Below are 18,648 nucleotides of genomic sequence, written 5' to 3'. Positions count from 1 at the left end.
CATTTCTGACCCCTCACAGAGGACAGCGTTTCAACCCAGTAGGTTCTGCTTTTGTGAAGTAGCTTGACAATTTTGCTACCCTTTTTGGAAGAGAGACTTGTTCAAGGATCACAAAGTTCAATTGTGCTACTGTGTGTCATCGTTCTTCAAAGTGCACCACCACTTGTGATCGCAGGTTCCTTGGCCGTATCTGTGACTTATGCTTAGTCCGCCGGAGTCTTGCTTTCCTGGTAGTCAATCCAATGTAATAGAGGCCACAAGGTCTTTTGAGAGCATAAATTGCATTTGAAGAGTCATATGTTGAGTATGACAACTTAATCTCCTTGCCCGTATAAGGATGCCTGATCGAGGAACCTTTAATCACATTGTTAAAATGTTTACATGATAGACATGGAAAAGTACCAGTTTTTGTCAATTTAGACTTTGACATACATCCACATTCTGCCTGAACCAAAACCTTCCTTATGGAATTATCTGCATCTGTTCTTCCTTAGCTTGTTTTCCTGCTCACTGTATCTGGCATATTGGCGCTGGGGTTGTCTGTGAGATTTGATCTTTTGCATGGTTTCCGCCTGCATGTCGATAGCCATGAGCCAGCATTATTATTTCTTCTAGTGATCTCATTTTTGTAGTAAAGTCTTCCAAAATGTTGATGACTCGCAGCCCGCTATTATCTGCGACTGAAAAGCTCCTTCCATGGAATAGTAATCACATCACGATATTGACTCTTTTCTGCAGGCTCATGACAAATGTATCCAGGGTTTAGCCCTTCGTTTGGGTGGTTGTGTGAAAGAAGTGCCTTTCATAATCAGTTTTCCTATGTTGATTAAAATAGGTGTTGAGGGAGTCAATTACCCCCGTGAACGTATTTGTGGCTTCTTCTAGCATTTCATACAGGATATCTCATACCATGAACCCTAGGGAATGCATTGTATGCCCCTCAGCCTTCTGTCTTCACGTACGCCCATTGCGTGCAAGTAAACGTAAATATCTTTGAGCCACCTGGCCCATCTTGGTCCGAGACTGCTTGTGTCTATGTCAAACGGTGGCTTGCTGGGTGTTGCGGACGAAAATGGCGATGGAGTGGCCACAAAAGACTCACCTTCAGGCATGGTGAGACTTGGATGACAGGCACTTGGCGTGAGTATTCAGCGTGTGAGCACACTATCTTCGGTATGAGGGTCCCATATGCTGGATCGCACTTGTCATCTACTTCGCTATGTAGGTGGTACTGTTCTGCTCTTCTTAATGTTCTTTTGATGCGTCTTCCCTTATTTGGTGTTATTCTTGATTCTCCGTTTTTCTTTTTTCTGACCTGTTGGCAATGAGCAGTGCAGGGATCTGCTGCTGGCACGGGCAGACAGTCCTCACTACCGTCGTAGTGCTCGGCGGAACCTTGCCTAAAACGGGCTGTCGGCCGGGTGCCATGAGGCAAATCACTCGGCCCCTTCAGTAAGGTCCGTTGAGTCTCGAGACGGCACTGAGCTCTGGATTGTCTGGTAGAGCTCACTTGGGCCCAGTACTTCGTTGCCATTCTTGCAATGAGGTGGCAGTCTACAGCGCATCGACATTGCATGGTGCAGGCGCCACGTTGAGGTTGCAGCAGTGGTAGGCTTGCATTGCCTTTATCCTTCGTCACCAGTGTTATGTTGGTGAGGGTATCATATCTCCATACAGCCAAACCAGCATATAGACCCAAGGAGAGACCACACCAGGGGGCAGGTAACGGCTTCTTTATTCAACACGTACCTAATTCTTACTGCCCTCTCCTTATCCTGTTACATGTATCTTGTCACGCGTATCCTGTCCCAAATATGGACACAGAAACAGGACAGGACACTACAATTATGAACAATTTGAAGAATAAATATGTCATCAACTGAACGATAGCCATGTGATTTTCCAATTGCAAAATGTTAGAGTTGCTTCATATTATATATATTTTTTTTATCAGTCGGGAAGGAATGACACCTGTTGAATGTGCCATACGCTTCTATGGAGCCTTTCATGAATAATAGAAACAAATGAGTAGTGAATTTCGTTTTTTAAGATTCTTTTGATGAAATGATTGCTGTTTAATTAGTATTGCCAATATATTAAAAAGTAATGGGAAATGACAGCCTTTGTATTATGATTAAACAGAGCATATCCAGAAACCTGTCTCTCTTTTCACCTTCCAATAGTCTAAGGGGTCATTTTTGTCATTTCATTGAGGTGTAACAGCGCGATGTGTTACTTTTATGAGACCATTTATTGATCTGCTCCATTGTTTTGCTGTTCCAAGGCATGGGGGGCAGAAAAGCCGGGTTTACATCTCTGCCTTGTTTTCCTCCTCCATCTTGGAAGAGCACACGATTTTACGCCTGCAGGAGATGTTCATGCATGCAAAGGATCCCAATAGAGTACACCACACATTTATACCTGGGAAATGGCAGGCAGATTCAATTGGAATACATTAATTTGCAGGTAGCATTTTACTTCTCACAGAGCGTAGAGCAAAAGTGAAGAGTAAAGGCAATTTCACCTTTTTTTTTAACTCTATGCGTTTACACTCTGCTTTTGAATGTCTAAGAATGCATGAAGGGGACCCAACAAATCCGTACGTGCAACCGTTATTGGTCCAATGCATGAAATTTAATCTTTTTAAGAAATGACCTCCTAAAGTGCGTATTTCGACCCTTGTATTAATCAACCATACTACTGCTGTAGCCTTCTTCTAAGCCTTCATCTGAACTCCTTTAACACATTAACAACATCGTCAACTTTGCAACTCACGCTCTGTATAATATTCCCTGCTTCTCTCCCTCTCTACTCCAGTATTTGGTCACCTGATTGACTACCACTGATAGTTGGGGCATTCGCACCTGGGGAAGATCGCTGAGCCAATAAGGTGGCTGGAAGAGCTGGCAAGAATATACATTCTTCTCCCTCTGTCTCCAGCCACCCAAGGCCCTTCCCCGGATGGCACCATTTTCTTTTTGAATGTGGAGAGGCAACAGGAAGCCTCTCCCTGTTGCCTACTGACCTCTCCCCCCCAACCAAACCTCTTGCTCACCCTCTCCTTCCCCACTTACCTACAGGCCCAGACAGGCGTCAAGTCCTAAAAATGTAAGTGGGGGGGACTCATCAGCAAACGCAATGGGATGTGACGTCACCAGGAATGAGCATATCAAGGTGAAATATGCACATTTCATTAAATTGGCTTTGCATAACCACCCAAATTGAACAGGACAAATGGCATTTGCCTTTCATAAACTCAACACACACAAAACCGAGAGAGGATATTTTCTTCTAATAGTGTTTTTGAAAACATTAAAATGTGTGCATGTTTTGAACTCCAAGAACAAATACAATTGTTTTCCCTGGGACTTGCAGTACCGACATGGGACATTTCACGTTTAGTTGTTTGTTGTTTTTGATCAGGTTATACAGTGCAGTGGTGAAGTGTCCGGCCTACAACCTGACGACTGCAGGCTGATCCCCGAGGTCTGCTTTAATTGATAAATTCCAAGAGGACATCCAAGGTTTCTCTTTCAGCTGGGGGGGGACTGAGTCCACCCTCTGAATAAAGTGGGGGGACTCCGTCCCCCCGCGTGTACCCTCGACTTGAGCCCTGGGCCCAGAGCTTTAGGCTCTGGACCGGCACACCTGCCACTCCAGCTGCCGTGGAAATGGGACTTTGGGCCTCATCACGAATTGGCCGGTATCCTGCCGATATTACTGCCTGGATACCGCCCGGGCAAATAGCATAACCGCCAACCGGTCTGGCAGATCACGGGTTCTGCAGTAGCAGTAACTCCCGATTTGGTCCATTGGACCCCATCGGCTTTTTTGGCGCTAATTATTCTGGTGGTAATTGTGCCGAAAATTGGCAATTTTTTTCTTCGTATTTACCCCAGCTCAAAACTGGGGGTAATGCTGCCAGACTCCTGATAGGGCCAGCCCTTAAATGTGGTGATAATACAGTTACCGCCGCATGTAAGGGTTACCACCCAACTCTTGATGAGGCCCATAGTCTCATTGCCCTATGACAGCTGGCAACTTTTTTTGTGTGCATTTAATTCCTCTCAAGATTGGTGGCACAAGCGATGCTAATCTTCAGAGGAAGACAAAAAAAACATTTGCACTCCGGATAAACCCTGGGGTGCGAATATGGCTTTCGCCCTCTCTGTGGGGAGCGGCCATTGCCAGTAACAGCCCAGAGCCCTTACTGAGGTCCTCTCTTCACTTGGGCCTACCTTAGCTCGGGCTCGCAGGCCTTTACCGGGCATGACCACCCCCCACAGTGGGGGTGAAAGCCATAATCTGGTCATCATAAACTGGTCAACAGGATAGACTGGTCACCTGGTGAAGGTGGTGCACTGATCAGACTGACTGGCCAGTTTATGAAGAAGGGGGAGGGGTTAAATCGTGGGGTTAGGTGATACAGGTAGGAGGTGAAGCAGGCAAACAGAGGAATGAGGCGGGGTAAGGAGTGGGGCAGCGGAATAGTGGAGTCAGGGGTTCAGAGGAGTTCAGGGTAAGGTATTAGGTACAAGAAACTGGAGCAGAAGGGAATGCAAGTTTGGGGACCCTCAAAAAGTGAGAAAAGCGTAAGGTGAGTTATTCCACACAATCCTTTAAAAAAGAAAAATAATTAAAAAAAAGTCTATAATATAAATGTTTGTTTTGACAGCCACCGGGTGACGATCAATTACAACATTTCTATATTCTTTTTCAAATGTTGGTCACCTTACAATGACGATAACTGGACATCAATCAATTGGTAGGTCAATTCATCCAGAAATACCAAAAGGCATAGAACCTCTACTCCATGTCTCCATGCCAACTGGCTCTGTATGCATCACTGATCCCTCTTCAAATTACTTGCACCTTCCTAAAAATCATTTCACAGACTACCCTCCACCCAATCCACGCAATCTGACTATCTCTGATCACCCACTACTACCTTGTATTCTTCTCTCAAGTGTGATACTCCATTTTCCTGGTTCTCCTTCACCCAGCCGCTCTGGTGCCTCTTGCCTCTGCTCCTTCTCTCTCCTTGCGGTTCTCCACTGAACTCTCTACCTCCAATATTAAACCACATCACTGCCTTTGATGTATGTAAATCTACTTTAAACTTCATCTCTGTTCCCTTGAAGGACACCCGGCCTAACCCACTCATCCCCACCACACCCCTGTTCATATTGTATATAAAACTATGCCTCGCAGGTAGCTAATGCTGACATTGTCTCTCAGAATTGTTCATGTCCTATTAGCCTCGCCTTAAAATGATGCCAGCCAATCTGGGATCGAGGAACACAGGCTTTATCCACTGATCTAAGCCAGCATTCTAGTCAGTTGGCACCCCATCCTTTCCTCTGGCCGCCATGCATCCCGCCCATGCCTCAACCTGACTCCATTGCAGTGATTTGTGTTGTGATCTGCTCAACACCCCCTCATCCTTGTTCTCTCGGGTAGTCTCTGTGCCCTCGTGATCAGCAGAGCCCTCACAATATATCCACTGTACACCCCTTGTGACCTTCCTGACACTTTTCAACCTTTCAACCTTTCTTTGACTGCTGCTCTCCTACACTAGCCTAGGGCCCCCTTTCCACTGTCTCTCCTTCCACTGCCAAGTTTCTGCTCCTTAGCCGCATGACCCAGGTGGTTGTCCCCTCTTTTCCAGCAGCCTGGCATGTTAAAGCCCCAATAAGAGCGTTGTGGTTATGTAACAGAGCCTGTTAAATGTGTAGTAGGGGTATGCAGCTGCTAATTACAACAATGCTCCCTCCTCAGGCCGTAATGTGTATTCCCTTCCCACAGCTCATGGTAAAGGCCCTTGCTTCCTTTCTTGGACAATATTCCACCATTGCACTCCACACTGCAAGTTTCCAAGTAATTTCTCCGACTGTTTTCTCTAGTTTTTGGACTAGTTTATGATTTTGGACATACTTTCATGGCATTACATTCCTGGGGAGGGCTGTGACGGTTGTTATCATCACTTATTCTCATTATGCGTCCATAACTCTGTATGGGCCGATAACACATGTTACAGGCCCTCCTGGGCTGTAATACTGCATTATGTCCACTATTCAAATTTGATTTCACTTCCTTCATACTTCTCCTCCCCTATTCTAAAGCAGCAGACTCAGGATTGTTCCAAATTCTGCTCTGTGTTAAGTGTTTCCGTTTGAAAAACGATTCCCTTTTATAAACAAACATAAAGCACAATCCTTAGAAACACAAATAATACGATGTCCGTGACCATAGAAATACATATTCCTTTTAAATTGCCACTTTTTGCTTTATTTAAAGATTTGTAAACTAAAAATGTTGTTTAAAAAGGTAGATCACAAAGATTCCGGGAAGAGATGGCTGAAGCGGACAGGCAATAAGCGCAAGTCCTTTGTTTTAACTAGCGTGTTATTCAAAATTCTTTCCCTCCCATTTAGTTTTTTTTTTTTTACCATTGTCTATTTTCCGCCTCTGACATTTGTTTGCACAATTAATGCTGCTCATGCCTTCATTTAAGTTAATAATCAGTAACTAACCTTATTGTAGTCATCTTGTATTCATTTCAAAGATGATTTTGCCCACCAAAGATCTCCTCATGAGCTTTGTGCTACGCAGTAAAAGTTTGCAAAACTGATACTGGGGATCCGAAGTGTTAACTGTGTTGAAGTGTGAAAAAAAAAATCCTGTGCTTATAAAATATATTGTATGGTTTTTGGTATTTATCATCTGTCTGATTTGTTTCAGTTTTACCAAAGTTTGACGTTCTTTTGGAAATACCAACGCATCATTCCATGAACAAAAATGAATTGACTGGGACCATCACTGCAAAGTAAATGCGTAATGTAGAAAATACATACTATTGTGTGATTGGACTTGTTTCTGGAGGAAGTTGGTCTACTCTTTGTATATGCCCCCTCATCAATGTATGTACATTGTGACATGAAATTAGTTTCCAATTCTGAGACACCGGCCATTGGGATTTTTTACATCAAGTTTTTCTCACCAGTAGCTTCTGCGAATTGGTTCCTCGCATTCACTATCTGTTCTGCCAAAATGTAATGTCTGATTTTACTCCTGCTCCTCCTAACACCTGCCATATTGTAGCCAATCCCTTGCCACTGAAAAATGCAGGACTTGTGCATTTATTTCTAATGTCATGGCTTAGTAGTTCAGACCTGTAACTCTGCCTTGATCTGTTACTCAATACCCAGGTAACTAACTCTGATTAGTCAGAAAGGGCCTTCCTTTTGTGATATCTGCCAAATAGGTTGCCTCCGGCCCATAATATGAGCAGAAGAATAACATATCTTACCTTCTGGCAGGCGTCCTTATCTACACTATCAAGATCCATTTATTAATGCCATTCTGTAGCATCACACGTACTGCCTCACATCCATTCTGGGGTGCTGGAGGGGGGTCGGTGGCAGGCATGCAGTTAGTCTGGTCTGTTTGGCCTTATTGTACTAAAAGTATGACCATTTCCTGGTTCAACAGATGAATGCTTCGAAATCAATTGGCCAGTTGTACTTGACATTCTACAATCAAGGTTCAGCAACATTTTCTCAAAAAGGGAAGGGAACAAGACACTTTTGGAGAGGACTTGTCTAAATTAATTTAGAGTAGCTCTAGTTCCATTCTCCATTCCCTCCACTCTCTTCCCCTTCCTCTCCCTTTAAGCTGTTCCATTCCCTCCATTCTCCTCCCCTTCCTCTCCCTTTAGGCTGGTCCAGTGGTTAGCTAGGGATAGTGAACGGGAATGTGAGGCATTGAAAAGGGGAATCAGCCCTAAGAGCCAGGCACTCGTTCCTAGAAGAGTTAAAATGCATGGCTTGCCCTCCCTCGCTCTTCTGTAGAGTTCCTTTGCAATCAAAATACCACCCCAATTGTTCTCAGTCTGGAAGCGGGTGCCATGGACGAGAGGGCAAGACTGATGGATGGTGGCTTCCTTGTAGGCCTTGGACTACTGCCTCACTGTGTTTCGTATGTGAGATGGGATCTCTTTTATCATTTATATTGGGGGAGTAAGTAGGGTGCAGAAGGAGGAGACTGACACACAGGTGGCATAATTGTTACCATAAACCTTTATTTTGTCAAAATAAAGAGGAAACCTATCTCTAGGAGGGGTTTCCCTGCCTCAACTAAGGAACTAAGGATTCAGTCAAAATGTCCAAGTAAACGAAGAGTCCACTGTCGTGTGTCAAAATGCCTACTTCTGCCCCTCACACTTGTAACTAATACTAAAGAGGTAGTGGATCTTCTTGGCCAGAGGAATAGCTCCCTTATTCTGACAATGGAATATAGTGTCTCCCTTCTCCAGGTATCTTGTTCCCAATACTTTCACAGTGCCAGGGGAACGACTCCCTTCCCCTGGCTTTCTTCTGCTTGGCTTCACAGTACACAACACCAGGGCGCATGACTTCCTTCCCCTGTTTTTTCTTGGCTTCACGGTTTCACTGTAGTAGGGGAAATGATTACCTTCTCCGGACCCTTCTCAGGCTCTTTACGCCAGTTCACAAAGGCTAGGGATTGCATTGTGGGATGTATTGACCCACTTTTGCTCTGCTATGCTGCATCACTCTGTTATGGTGGGGCCAGAAACACCAAAATGGCTGCAAAACCTTTGTGCGTGCCAAAACCCCTGAAAATCGCGCTTTTCAACGCACAAAAAAGATGGCTGCCCAATCTGCCACACCTGTTGTCGGTGGTGTAACAGGGCTCTCACCACTGAAATGTGTCACTGGGCTCCACAACAATTGAAAGTGGAGTGCAGAAGGAAAAAGCAGTGCTTTGCTAAATGAAACTCCAATATTGCTTTAAATCACCTTTTCTTTGCTGCTGAAACTTCAGAATGCCAGTACAGAACACCTTCCAAATATTCAAAATTTTTGCTGGATGCTACAATTCACTTAGTTTAAAGAATCGCAGTGAACTTACAAGGTCCTGAAAGGCTAAGAACATAAAGAGATCTCCACAGCAAAAGCGGCCTATCTGTGGATCTGAAAAAAAAATCTCTGTGCAGCAGAGGGCTGTCGGTGATGACAGCTGTCAGGGGCCTCCCTGACTAAACTTTAACATGTTATAAACTGAAAGTCAAATGTTGTCAATATAAGAGGCCTGTATTGATGGTAACCCATATCATAGTTGTTTTTGATCACACAGGTTTAAAATCTTGAGTGAGAATTCTATTTGTTATTTGATACAAGTTTGTTTTGTGCTAAGGAAAAGCCAAAAGAATTTAACAATTAAATTAAACCTGGCTGAAGCTACAAAACTGGAATAGCAGGTTTTTCTCATAGAAGGAAGGCCTTCCATCAGCAGGAACTCACGGGGAAGTGTTAATTACAGGGTAGGAAAGAATCTAGTCTACAGAAGCAAAAGGAACAATGACAATGTCAGGAAACTCAAAGTGTGAAGACGGTCGTAAATGGCCTTTATAAGGAACAAACAAGGAGGAGACTGCTCCTGGACTGCAGGGAGACAAAAAAGAGGCAGAACCATCTGTGGCTGAACATTAACAAAGAATACTTTTTAAAAGACTTATAACTTGCTAGTCAAAATGGTGAAAAATATAAAAATGACAATTGTTCATTTAATTTCTGGCTGCACGTTTTAAGAGGCGGCAAAACCGTGTGACATATTCTGGAAAGCAATGGCAAGAAATGTGATTTTACGCAAAATACATGACTGTTAGAATTGTGAAAATGTACACGCATGTCCCCATGTTAAGCACGCATAATTGTGGAAAGTTGCAGAAAAATCAGAAAGTGTGTTCATAGCGAAAAGGGCAAAATTCTGTGGAAAGGGGAGACATGATCCCACAGCAAAAGGGTTTTGAGGAATAGCTGCTATGTAAAATATGGCATCTCTATGTGTAATTTGTATAAAAGTGACTAATGTAGAAATGTGTTTTTAAAGTAAAAACCAATTTTGAGACCAGTGGCTAAAGGGAGGTCTCTGAGGATTGTAAAAACAAATCATAAAACCTGACATCACCCAGCCTTGAGCCAATCCCTCAAATTGCAAGGTGAGAGATGAAGCATTGACCCTATCCCAGCACAAAGGGGCAAGCTTAAATAAGCCGACCCACACACCCCCTTTATGATGTCATTTCATAGCATAAATAGAGACTGCTCTCCAGACATAGGGACAGACAGATCCACTCACCGTCCTGATGCTGGCGGAGCACCCTGATGCTGAAATCTACATCTTCGATGTTCCAGGCTCCAAAAACAAAGCAAAGCAAAGACCAATTGCATAGCTGAACCATTCTCAGCTATGCCTCAATTTCTAGAACAGAACCCCAAAAGCCTAGGGGAAGCATCATAATACAGCCGGGCTGTGCTGTTACTGCTTGCCTGCTGAATTAAAAAAATCCTCAGAACCCTCAGAACCAAGAAGGGCAGATCCCCGTCCAGTCCTGTGCCATGCTGAGACCAGAGCGCATTGCAGATCCTGTCCAGTCCTGTGCCGTGCGGTGACCAGAGCGCCTTGCTGACCTTGCCTAGTCTGATGTGCCCAGCTGTGAGTCCCTGATAGGTCCAGAATCCTGACGGTCCCATTTAAAAACATATCCAGTGAATATAAATAGGAGGAACTGTGTCATATAGCGTATGTACTTTTCATAGTCTTGTCCCTAGCTTATGCTCATCCTATCTTTCATTTAGAACCAGTATTGTCAGAACTATCTTTGCACAGACTCTTTTCTCACATGTATTCTTAAACTCTAACTTCCCATTGATTGATTAAGAAAGTAATAACCAAACAGAAAGCATAGTATCACACCTGAACTGTTATGATCGGCCGTAAATGACCTTCCTGAGTGGCATTTTACTTTTTGGTAGTCTTTAATATAGTGTAAGCAAACCCATTTGTCATTTTTGTTTGCTTAAAGTGCATTCCTGTTTTCAATTCTCGCGCCTATTTTACAAAAACGACCTTCACTAAAACCTCTGTAACTCCCTCAGTTTTTGTGATGGGAACATAATTTCAACTCCTACTTGTAGATAAAATCTGTACCTATCCATAGAACCCATTTCAATTCAATTCAGTGTGATTCTCCCGTTATCACGAATATCGCGCACTGAAAAGTTTGCCGCAAATTTCATTTTGAGAAATGTTCTACACGTGTAAAATAACTCTAAACTGCTTCCAACTTGGATTTTAAGATTTCAAATGTTTTCTTTCCATTAAATCATTGCTTGTGTTTGCGTGCAACTATTCAAAGCGGCTCCCATAAGAATTTAGAGCAATTAAGTATTTGAAAAGCCCACTCTGTTTTTCTCTTTCTGTGTAAAGGGGGAAGAGGGAAGTGAGACACTGTTTGACCAGTACATTCCTGAATACCTGCTCTCTCCTCTTATCTCTTTACATTGCCTATTGGGGGGTGAAGAAGTGTTGCAGGGGGAACTGTTAACCGAACCAACACAAAAGTATTATTTTCTGTGCTGCATTTGTTTTGCTTATTACCAATTCCTAGTCTACCAAAGATATTATTCAGTGTTCTGTCACCCCATGGGTGATTGTTGTTTACCTATGAATATAATATATATATTTTTGATCTTAACTAAGTAAATAAATAATCCCTGTTTTCTGGTCCAGCGTAACCTGGGGTATTCTTAAGTAAGGGGTGTGATACGAGTGGTACATCTTTCAAATAATTGAATCCATATATTAAATAAGTTTTTCCATTGTGCTGTACACTAGGCCGGGAGCAGAGTGTATCGCCTGATTGAAATCCTTAACAGTCTCCCTTCCCCATCCCCTTCTCATGCTCTTGGTCACAGTTCATGAAGGCTGGGGGAATGACTCCCTTCCCCAGGCCCTTCTCAGGTTTTTGGTTATTATACATGAAGGCTAGGGGAATGACTCCTTCCCCAAGCACCTTTTCAGGCTTCTTATTTTGGGTGTGGGTCCCAGGCACGTGTTGGCAGACCTGGTGTACTTCCTTGCCAAGTGCTGCAACTAGGAAGAGTGGTTGTGATTACCCTTTTCTTCTGTTGCGGCAACCACCTAGTTCACTACTCTGCCAGATACTATCGAGTTTCAGATTACTTACAGTAGCATCTAAAGTTATGTCGTGGTCTGACCCTGTTTTCTGGGCTTCTCTTTCCCTCATTTCTTCCCCCAACAGCTCTTGTACTTTTTGGCTCTCTGTCTGGTCTTGATCACCAGTTGCAAGCACTTCTGTTGCTCCGCTCAGCTTCTCGTGCTCTCTCTCTGCTTGTGCGACTACTGTGGTGGATCAGAAGATATTGGAGCTGGGTGGGTGGCGAGTCTCTCCACGATCGTACGGTCCGACTGCTCGACTCTGTCGGACTCCCACTCTTTCAGATCTCTCGGCCAAGATACTGCAAACAGGGTAGCGCTGCCTTTTCTCCCGTTCTCGCATCCCGGTCAGCGGCATCCTATCTGCTCCATGCAAGACGTCCTCTAGGCTCACAGATCCTCCTAGGAGGTCGGACTCCTTGCTTGGTTTTCCCTCTTCTATTTTATATTGGCCTTGGACAATAAGGATTTGTGAAATACTAGACTGCTCAATCGTTTTATGAGGAGTGCTCATCATGCCTCTGCACCTCCTCGTCCCAATATTTTCCTGAGAGCTCTCTCTAAGGTGGAGCTGTCTCTTCTTCGTCCCAGTACTACTATTATGGACATGACACATGTACATGAGATGGCAAGGTAAAGGAGGGTTAGGTGAAAGGGATTGATTCGAAATATACTGCGTTCTTCCTGGATAGTCGTCCCTAGTCTCATGGGAGATCCCTTCCCATGAGATCCCCCACTGAGTACCACACCCAGGGGGACTATCGGGTTGTGGCCTCACCTCCCTGGCCACATGGGAAGAGCCTTCTCTTCAGGGAGTTCCCAATTCCACAGTTTCAGTTTTTCCGTAAACTCCTTTATGAACAGATGTTCTAACTTTTCCCACTCTGGTAGCCATTCTACACATTAAAATAATTCGAGACAAGAGTTTTTATAATCTGTTAGGCTGGCCATAATGATCTTTTCCATGGCATTACCTAGAATGGCAAATACCGGACACTTAGGCTTTTTTTTTCACATTGAAATATAGAAATCCACACTTCATAAACAACAACCGCTTAATAGATGTTAGTTTTAAATCCAGGCGTATCGCCTGGATGGGAATGCATTGAGCCATTCCCAAGAGCCTCCTCCATATTCTGCCCTCTAAACAATTTAAGGATTGAAACTTGTGCTTGTAAAAATTCTAGGCCATAGGTAACGTGGCACATTGAATCTTCTGACTAGTTCAAATGGTGCCTCATTGCCGCTAAGTTTTTATCGGATCAAACTATTCAATGTTTTCCTGAATTAATGTGGACATCCCTGATTTCCTTGTGCCTGAATATGGTTGTTTCAACCTTAATTTTTTCTGAAATCACTGCATGACCACTGTGTTCGGTAAATGTAGACTTACATTTTTCTACACAATCAAAATGTTCGGAGTTAGTAAAAAAATAATCTAACACAGCAACTCCGGAGGGTCCCTCCCAAGTGCAATTTCGATTTGTATCGCCTGCTGAGTCGCCATTGCCGTTAATCATTGTTAGGCCCCACTCTCTGGTACATTTTAGTCATTGTCTACCTTGTTGACTTGATGGCATAGCAGTGTTGTTCCTAACTCTTTTATTTTCAGTTGGTACTGCTGTCAACATTTCTATACAGTGGGCATTTATATCTCCACCTATAAGGATCATATATTCACTGGCCTCAGTACGCCATTCGGCAATGGCAACACAGATGGCGTTACGTATTTCAGCACCCAGAGCAACCCCGGGGGTGGGACATAGACATTACATATAAGCAATTTCATTCCCACCAGCTGTATCTCAATTGCTATAACATTTAATCTATTTTCCTTTATTTTTAACCTTACTTAGGCCAATAATCAAACCTCCTTTCGGCCTCCCCTTTGGGCCCTATACAGCCTCCTCCTGGTTTAATGTGTAGCCGTCTATCCGTATTTTGTGACAAAGCCAAGTTTCCTATAATTGGAAAACTTCACAGCCATACCATATTTTATGATGAGGCTTTCGGGCAGCAAAATGGCAGTGCCCCCGAGTGTTCCAGGAGATATTAATATTTTATCGTCGAATTGGCTGCTGGCACAGTGTCCAATTGCAATCATCAAGAACTACTTTTAGGGTCACCACTAATTTTTCAATTATTGCCTTTTTCCTTCAGGCTCACTGCCAGAAATTCTGTCAGTGGTATGTTCCTTATTTACTCTCTTTTCCATTCTTGAATCTCTGCCCAGAGTGATCTTAGTTCTCCAGCATCGGGTCTGGCATGGATTCACATGCTCATGAATATTCCCTGTCGTCAGGCTGGATATCCTCGGTAAAAAAAAAAACAGTTTCACTTTCACTTACAAACTGTATTTCTCCCATAAACCAATCACTGTCCTCTGGGTCATACTGCCCCCATCCAATGACAGTCCTCTCCCTAAGCCCCTCCTCTGGCAGCCATCTTCAGATTTTTACAGCATGCTTCAGTGTTGGGAGTCCTCGAGTTTGATCTTCAAGCTACTTCTATGTTTTTCGTGTTTTTTCATGGAAAAAGGTTTTATTTTTGTTCCGACAGAGCCTGTGTGCTCTTCTCTCCATCTGCAGAAAGGGGGGGATCTGTTGTCGGTGAATTTCAGCATCTGTGAAGGGTAAAGATCTTTGAAGTTTCCAGAAGGTCATCAGACCTACTTCGTGCCCTCCGACCATGACAGAGGAGAAGGAAGGAAGGTCCCTCTTCAAGTTCTGCACCAAGTGCGGGCTTCGAAATGTGTTTGTGGAGGACAAGCACCTGCAATGCCTCTACTGCATCTGAACCACTAGGAAGGAGATTCTGAGATATGCTGCGGCTGCTCCAAGAAGACGACAAAGGATAGGCACGCTAGACTGGCAGCATGGCTGAACACCAAGGCTTCTGCCCTGTGCTCTGAGCAGGGTCATCGCCCACCCAGGGCTGGCCGGTCTGAGGAGTGTTCTTCAAAGTCCTGTGAGGGCGCCTTATGGGTGGGGCCCCAAGATAAGGCCAAGTACTGCAAGTCTGGGTCCACTGGGGTTGCCGCGGAAGCAGGTCCCACGGCAGACAGGGCGCGGTCGACATCACCCTCCATTGCCAGCCGGCAATCGAGCTCCTCCTCGAAGAGAAAATCGTTCAAGCCGGCTAAACTACGAGAGAAGCCGCGGACGGAGGAGAAGGCCCAACTGCCCAAAAAGGCCCAGGTGGCACAGGATAAATTGTCAATGACGATAAAGCTAGTGGCAGCTGCTACCCTGAGAAGGTAGCCCCCACAGCTCTGAATGTATGCCTCCCTCTGAGGCCCGAGGCAGCCATAGTGACTTTGACATGGTCTGCCGGCATACCAGAGAAGGGGACACTGTCAAAGAACCCGGTTCCAGACCCTTCATGTGTAAAAAAAAAAAAAAAAAAAAAAAAAAAGGGGGGGGGGGGGGGCCGGATCAGGATCCGTCCCATGGCACAAGGCATGGAAATGTTATCCACAGACGACAAGGACGTGGAGTCCTTACGCACGGTCCATGAGGAGACGTGGTAGAGGAGGACGACAGCGACAATGGTGCATGGCCTAGTATTCTGATCATGCCAGCTCCGGCGAGAGATGTCTCTGGACATCCTATCAACCCTCCACACCCTGGTGTCAGAGATCCAGAAGAGGATTTCACAAGGGCCAATTCCAATGGTCTCCCAGGCCGCCAGTGAAGAAGAGGAAGCATCATCCGATGCCCCCATTACAGCCTCCACACCTGCGTCGGGCCCCCTCGCCCCCGCCAGACCCGGACACGGCTGCAGGGACAGATACTGGCATGACGACGACGATAACGTTGCAGCGGGTGGCTGTTAAGATGGATTTCTGAACTCTGACCTGGTGGGCAGAGGTTCAGAACGCCAGCCTAGTTTCTTGGAACAGGGTAACCTCTGGACAAGCCAGACCAATCAAGGTCGCTATAGCAGGCGGTCAAGACTAGGTCTCAGGAGGGGTGAGGGTGACTGAAAGACCTCAATGAGCACACAAAGCAAGGACACTTACAAATTAGTCCCAGACAGGTGTTATATCAAAAATATGGACATATTTATTACAAGGCCTTTGTAACTCAGACCATAGCAAAAGAATCACAGCAATACTAAGTAAACCAACACAACACTATCAATACGATGTATATACAAGACGACTGGGGTCTGTTGGGTGTCTTGACCCACGTTTGAACTATTATGCTGCAAAAATTGGTGCTGTGGGCTTAGAAAATCCAAGATGGCCGAAAAGCCCACATTTGCACCAGAATCCAGGAAAACCGTGCAGTTTTAGACACACACAAAATGGTCGCCTGACCTGCCACCCACCAGTGCGAGCATGATGGGCCAGAAGCGCCATGAGTGAAACGTGGTGCCAAAGGAAAAAACAGCACTGCCTGTTAGCTAAAAAAAAAGCGCTTTGAAATCACCTTCGTTTCTCTGAAATGCAAGCTAAAAATGCCTATTTTAAACATTGCAAGATATTCAAAAATCTCACTGAACACCAGCAGACATTTGACAGAATGTAGTCTGGTGTGCATACAAAATCTGGAAAGATGAAGAGACTAAAGCAATGTTTATAACAAAACTGGCTGAGCTGTGGATGTCAGCAGCTTAACTGAAATTGGATTTACATAGGTTGCAACTGTTTAAAGGTCATAGTTTTGAACTTAGAATCAGCGTTCTAGCTGCATGTTTAAAAATTGTAATCTTGATTTGAATGAAGAAAACTGGGAACAAAAGTGACATTTAGCTGAAGCCTGGCTTGAAGAGATTGAATTCCGCCCGGCAACTACCCCCGACAGGAGTTGAAACTTGCACAGCCACTGCATTCGCAGGCCTGGCTGCCTTCTGCTGTTCCCACCAAAAAGAGATTACACCTCTCTGATTGAATCAGGGGAGGTGCACCTGGGAGCAGGGAAACAGAACAATAAGCTTTCCTTGGCTCAGGCAAATGTTAAATTGGGGGGATCATAAATGGCTTCCTCTTGGAAGAAACTGGGAGGAGTAGTGCCTCTGTGAGCAACCTGAGTTGGAGGAAGTGGATAAACCAGAAATTCCATCATGTGCTTTGGGAAACCACACCCCTCTGGGCCAGAGCATCATTTTAAAAAGATGGATAATTCATAGTACGGACTTGTCAAAATTATATAATGAATATCATTATTCTTGTGATTTTTCTGTGCACATTTTAAGAGGTGTTAGGACTCTGTGGTATGTTCTGGGGGGTAGTAACGGAAAATAAGGTATTACCCTGAATGTCTGTATGTTAAAAATCTGACACTTTATCATCTGATGCCCATATTCCTTGTGCATGTTTGTGTAAATTCTGGAAAAGTTAAGAGGTTGTGTTCTTGATGAAAAGGGCAGAATTCTGTCATAAGTGGACACGACATCTTACAAAGACAGGGAACGGATGGTTTGGTGCTACAGAAAATGTTAACTGGATATATAATATTAGAAAAATGGTACATAGATAAATATGTATTTGGATCAAAAATAGATTTGTGTGCAAATTGACAAGGGGGGTGTTCTTTCTGTATGCCATAAAATTAATGCCTGATGACACTCCATTCCTTCCCCCAATCAAGGGAGAGAGGAGAGCTTGGCCAATGATAAGTTGTGAGGGGCAGGCTTAGTTATGCCATGCACACATCCATTTTCAAAACACATAAAAAGAGACTGCTTTGGACAGGCAAGACACTCACTTTCCATTTTCTTTCGAAGCATTTTGCCGGATGACTTCAATATCCAGAACTCAACTCCAGATAGATCCAGAACCAAGCCAGAACTTAAAGCAGAGAGGCCTAACCCAAACAGCTGAACTCTTCTCAGTGGGCCTCAGCATCCAGCAAACCTAACCAAACTATTCAACAGCCGGGCAAGCTGTTTGATTCTGGCCTAGAACCCTGTGCCAGTACCCAGAAAGCAGTGCTGTATCCAGAATCCACTTGATCCAGATCAGCAGAACCAGAGACCCAGACCAGATCGCAGTGCCGCTAGCAGACCCAGACCAGATCGCTGTCAGCAGAACCGGTACTAAAGACCGTCCGTGGTGAGAGAACCGCAGCCAACCTGACAAGATCTTGACGGCCTATTTCAAATTTATAGTGTGAGTACTCAGCTAGAACTGTGCAGAACCCATCTCTTAGTTTAAAATAATCTGATTCAACACATTTGAACCTGTCCAGAACTGCATCATAGGAATCATGTGTTATTCTGTCATTTCAAAGCTGTAAGTGTCATTTTTTTCATTCTGAAGTTTACTTTAATTTCGAGAAACTACCTTCACAAAATCGTCCGTATCTTTGGACCCGCGTGTGTTAGGAACTAGATTTAACTTTCATTTGAAAGCTAAGATTCTAAGCTTACAAGCCTAAAACTGACTTTCTATTCCTTATAGTTATTCCGTAATCGCGCTCGATGCATTCGGAAAAATTGCTGCGAATTGAAAAATTAGCTCCTGTCAAAGATAGCCGTCTTTTGCTTGAACTGCTAAAATTCGTTTCAACCTACTAATCCCTCCTTGAGTATTGCCAGTGTGACTTGAACTAATCTTAAATAGTTACCACCTACCCTGAACCTCCTACAGGGAATTAAAAT

At 44.2% G+C, this 18,648-nt stretch overlaps 1 protein-coding gene across 1 annotated transcript in view; it reads left to right on the top strand.

The window, feature by feature from the left end:
• Positions 1 to 18,648, top strand: part of LOC138453423 (CD109 antigen-like) — a 1,481,241-nt gene that overhangs the window by 264,260 nt on the left and 1,198,333 nt on the right. Inside the window, exon 7 of the mRNA XM_069606256.1 lies at positions 6,742 to 6,826. Coding sequence (XP_069462357.1) covers positions 6,742 to 6,826 — 85 coding nt within the window. The remainder of the gene's footprint in view (positions 1 to 6,741; positions 6,827 to 18,648) is intronic.

This window comes from Ambystoma mexicanum, chromosome 4p (genome assembly GCF_040938575.1).
Source record: "Ambystoma mexicanum isolate Mex_15411 chromosome 4p, UKY_AmexF1_1, whole genome shotgun sequence".
NCBI lineage: Eukaryota > Metazoa > Chordata > Amphibia > Caudata > Ambystomatidae > Ambystoma > Ambystoma mexicanum.
This window is presented reverse-complemented; position numbering and strand designations above follow the sequence as displayed.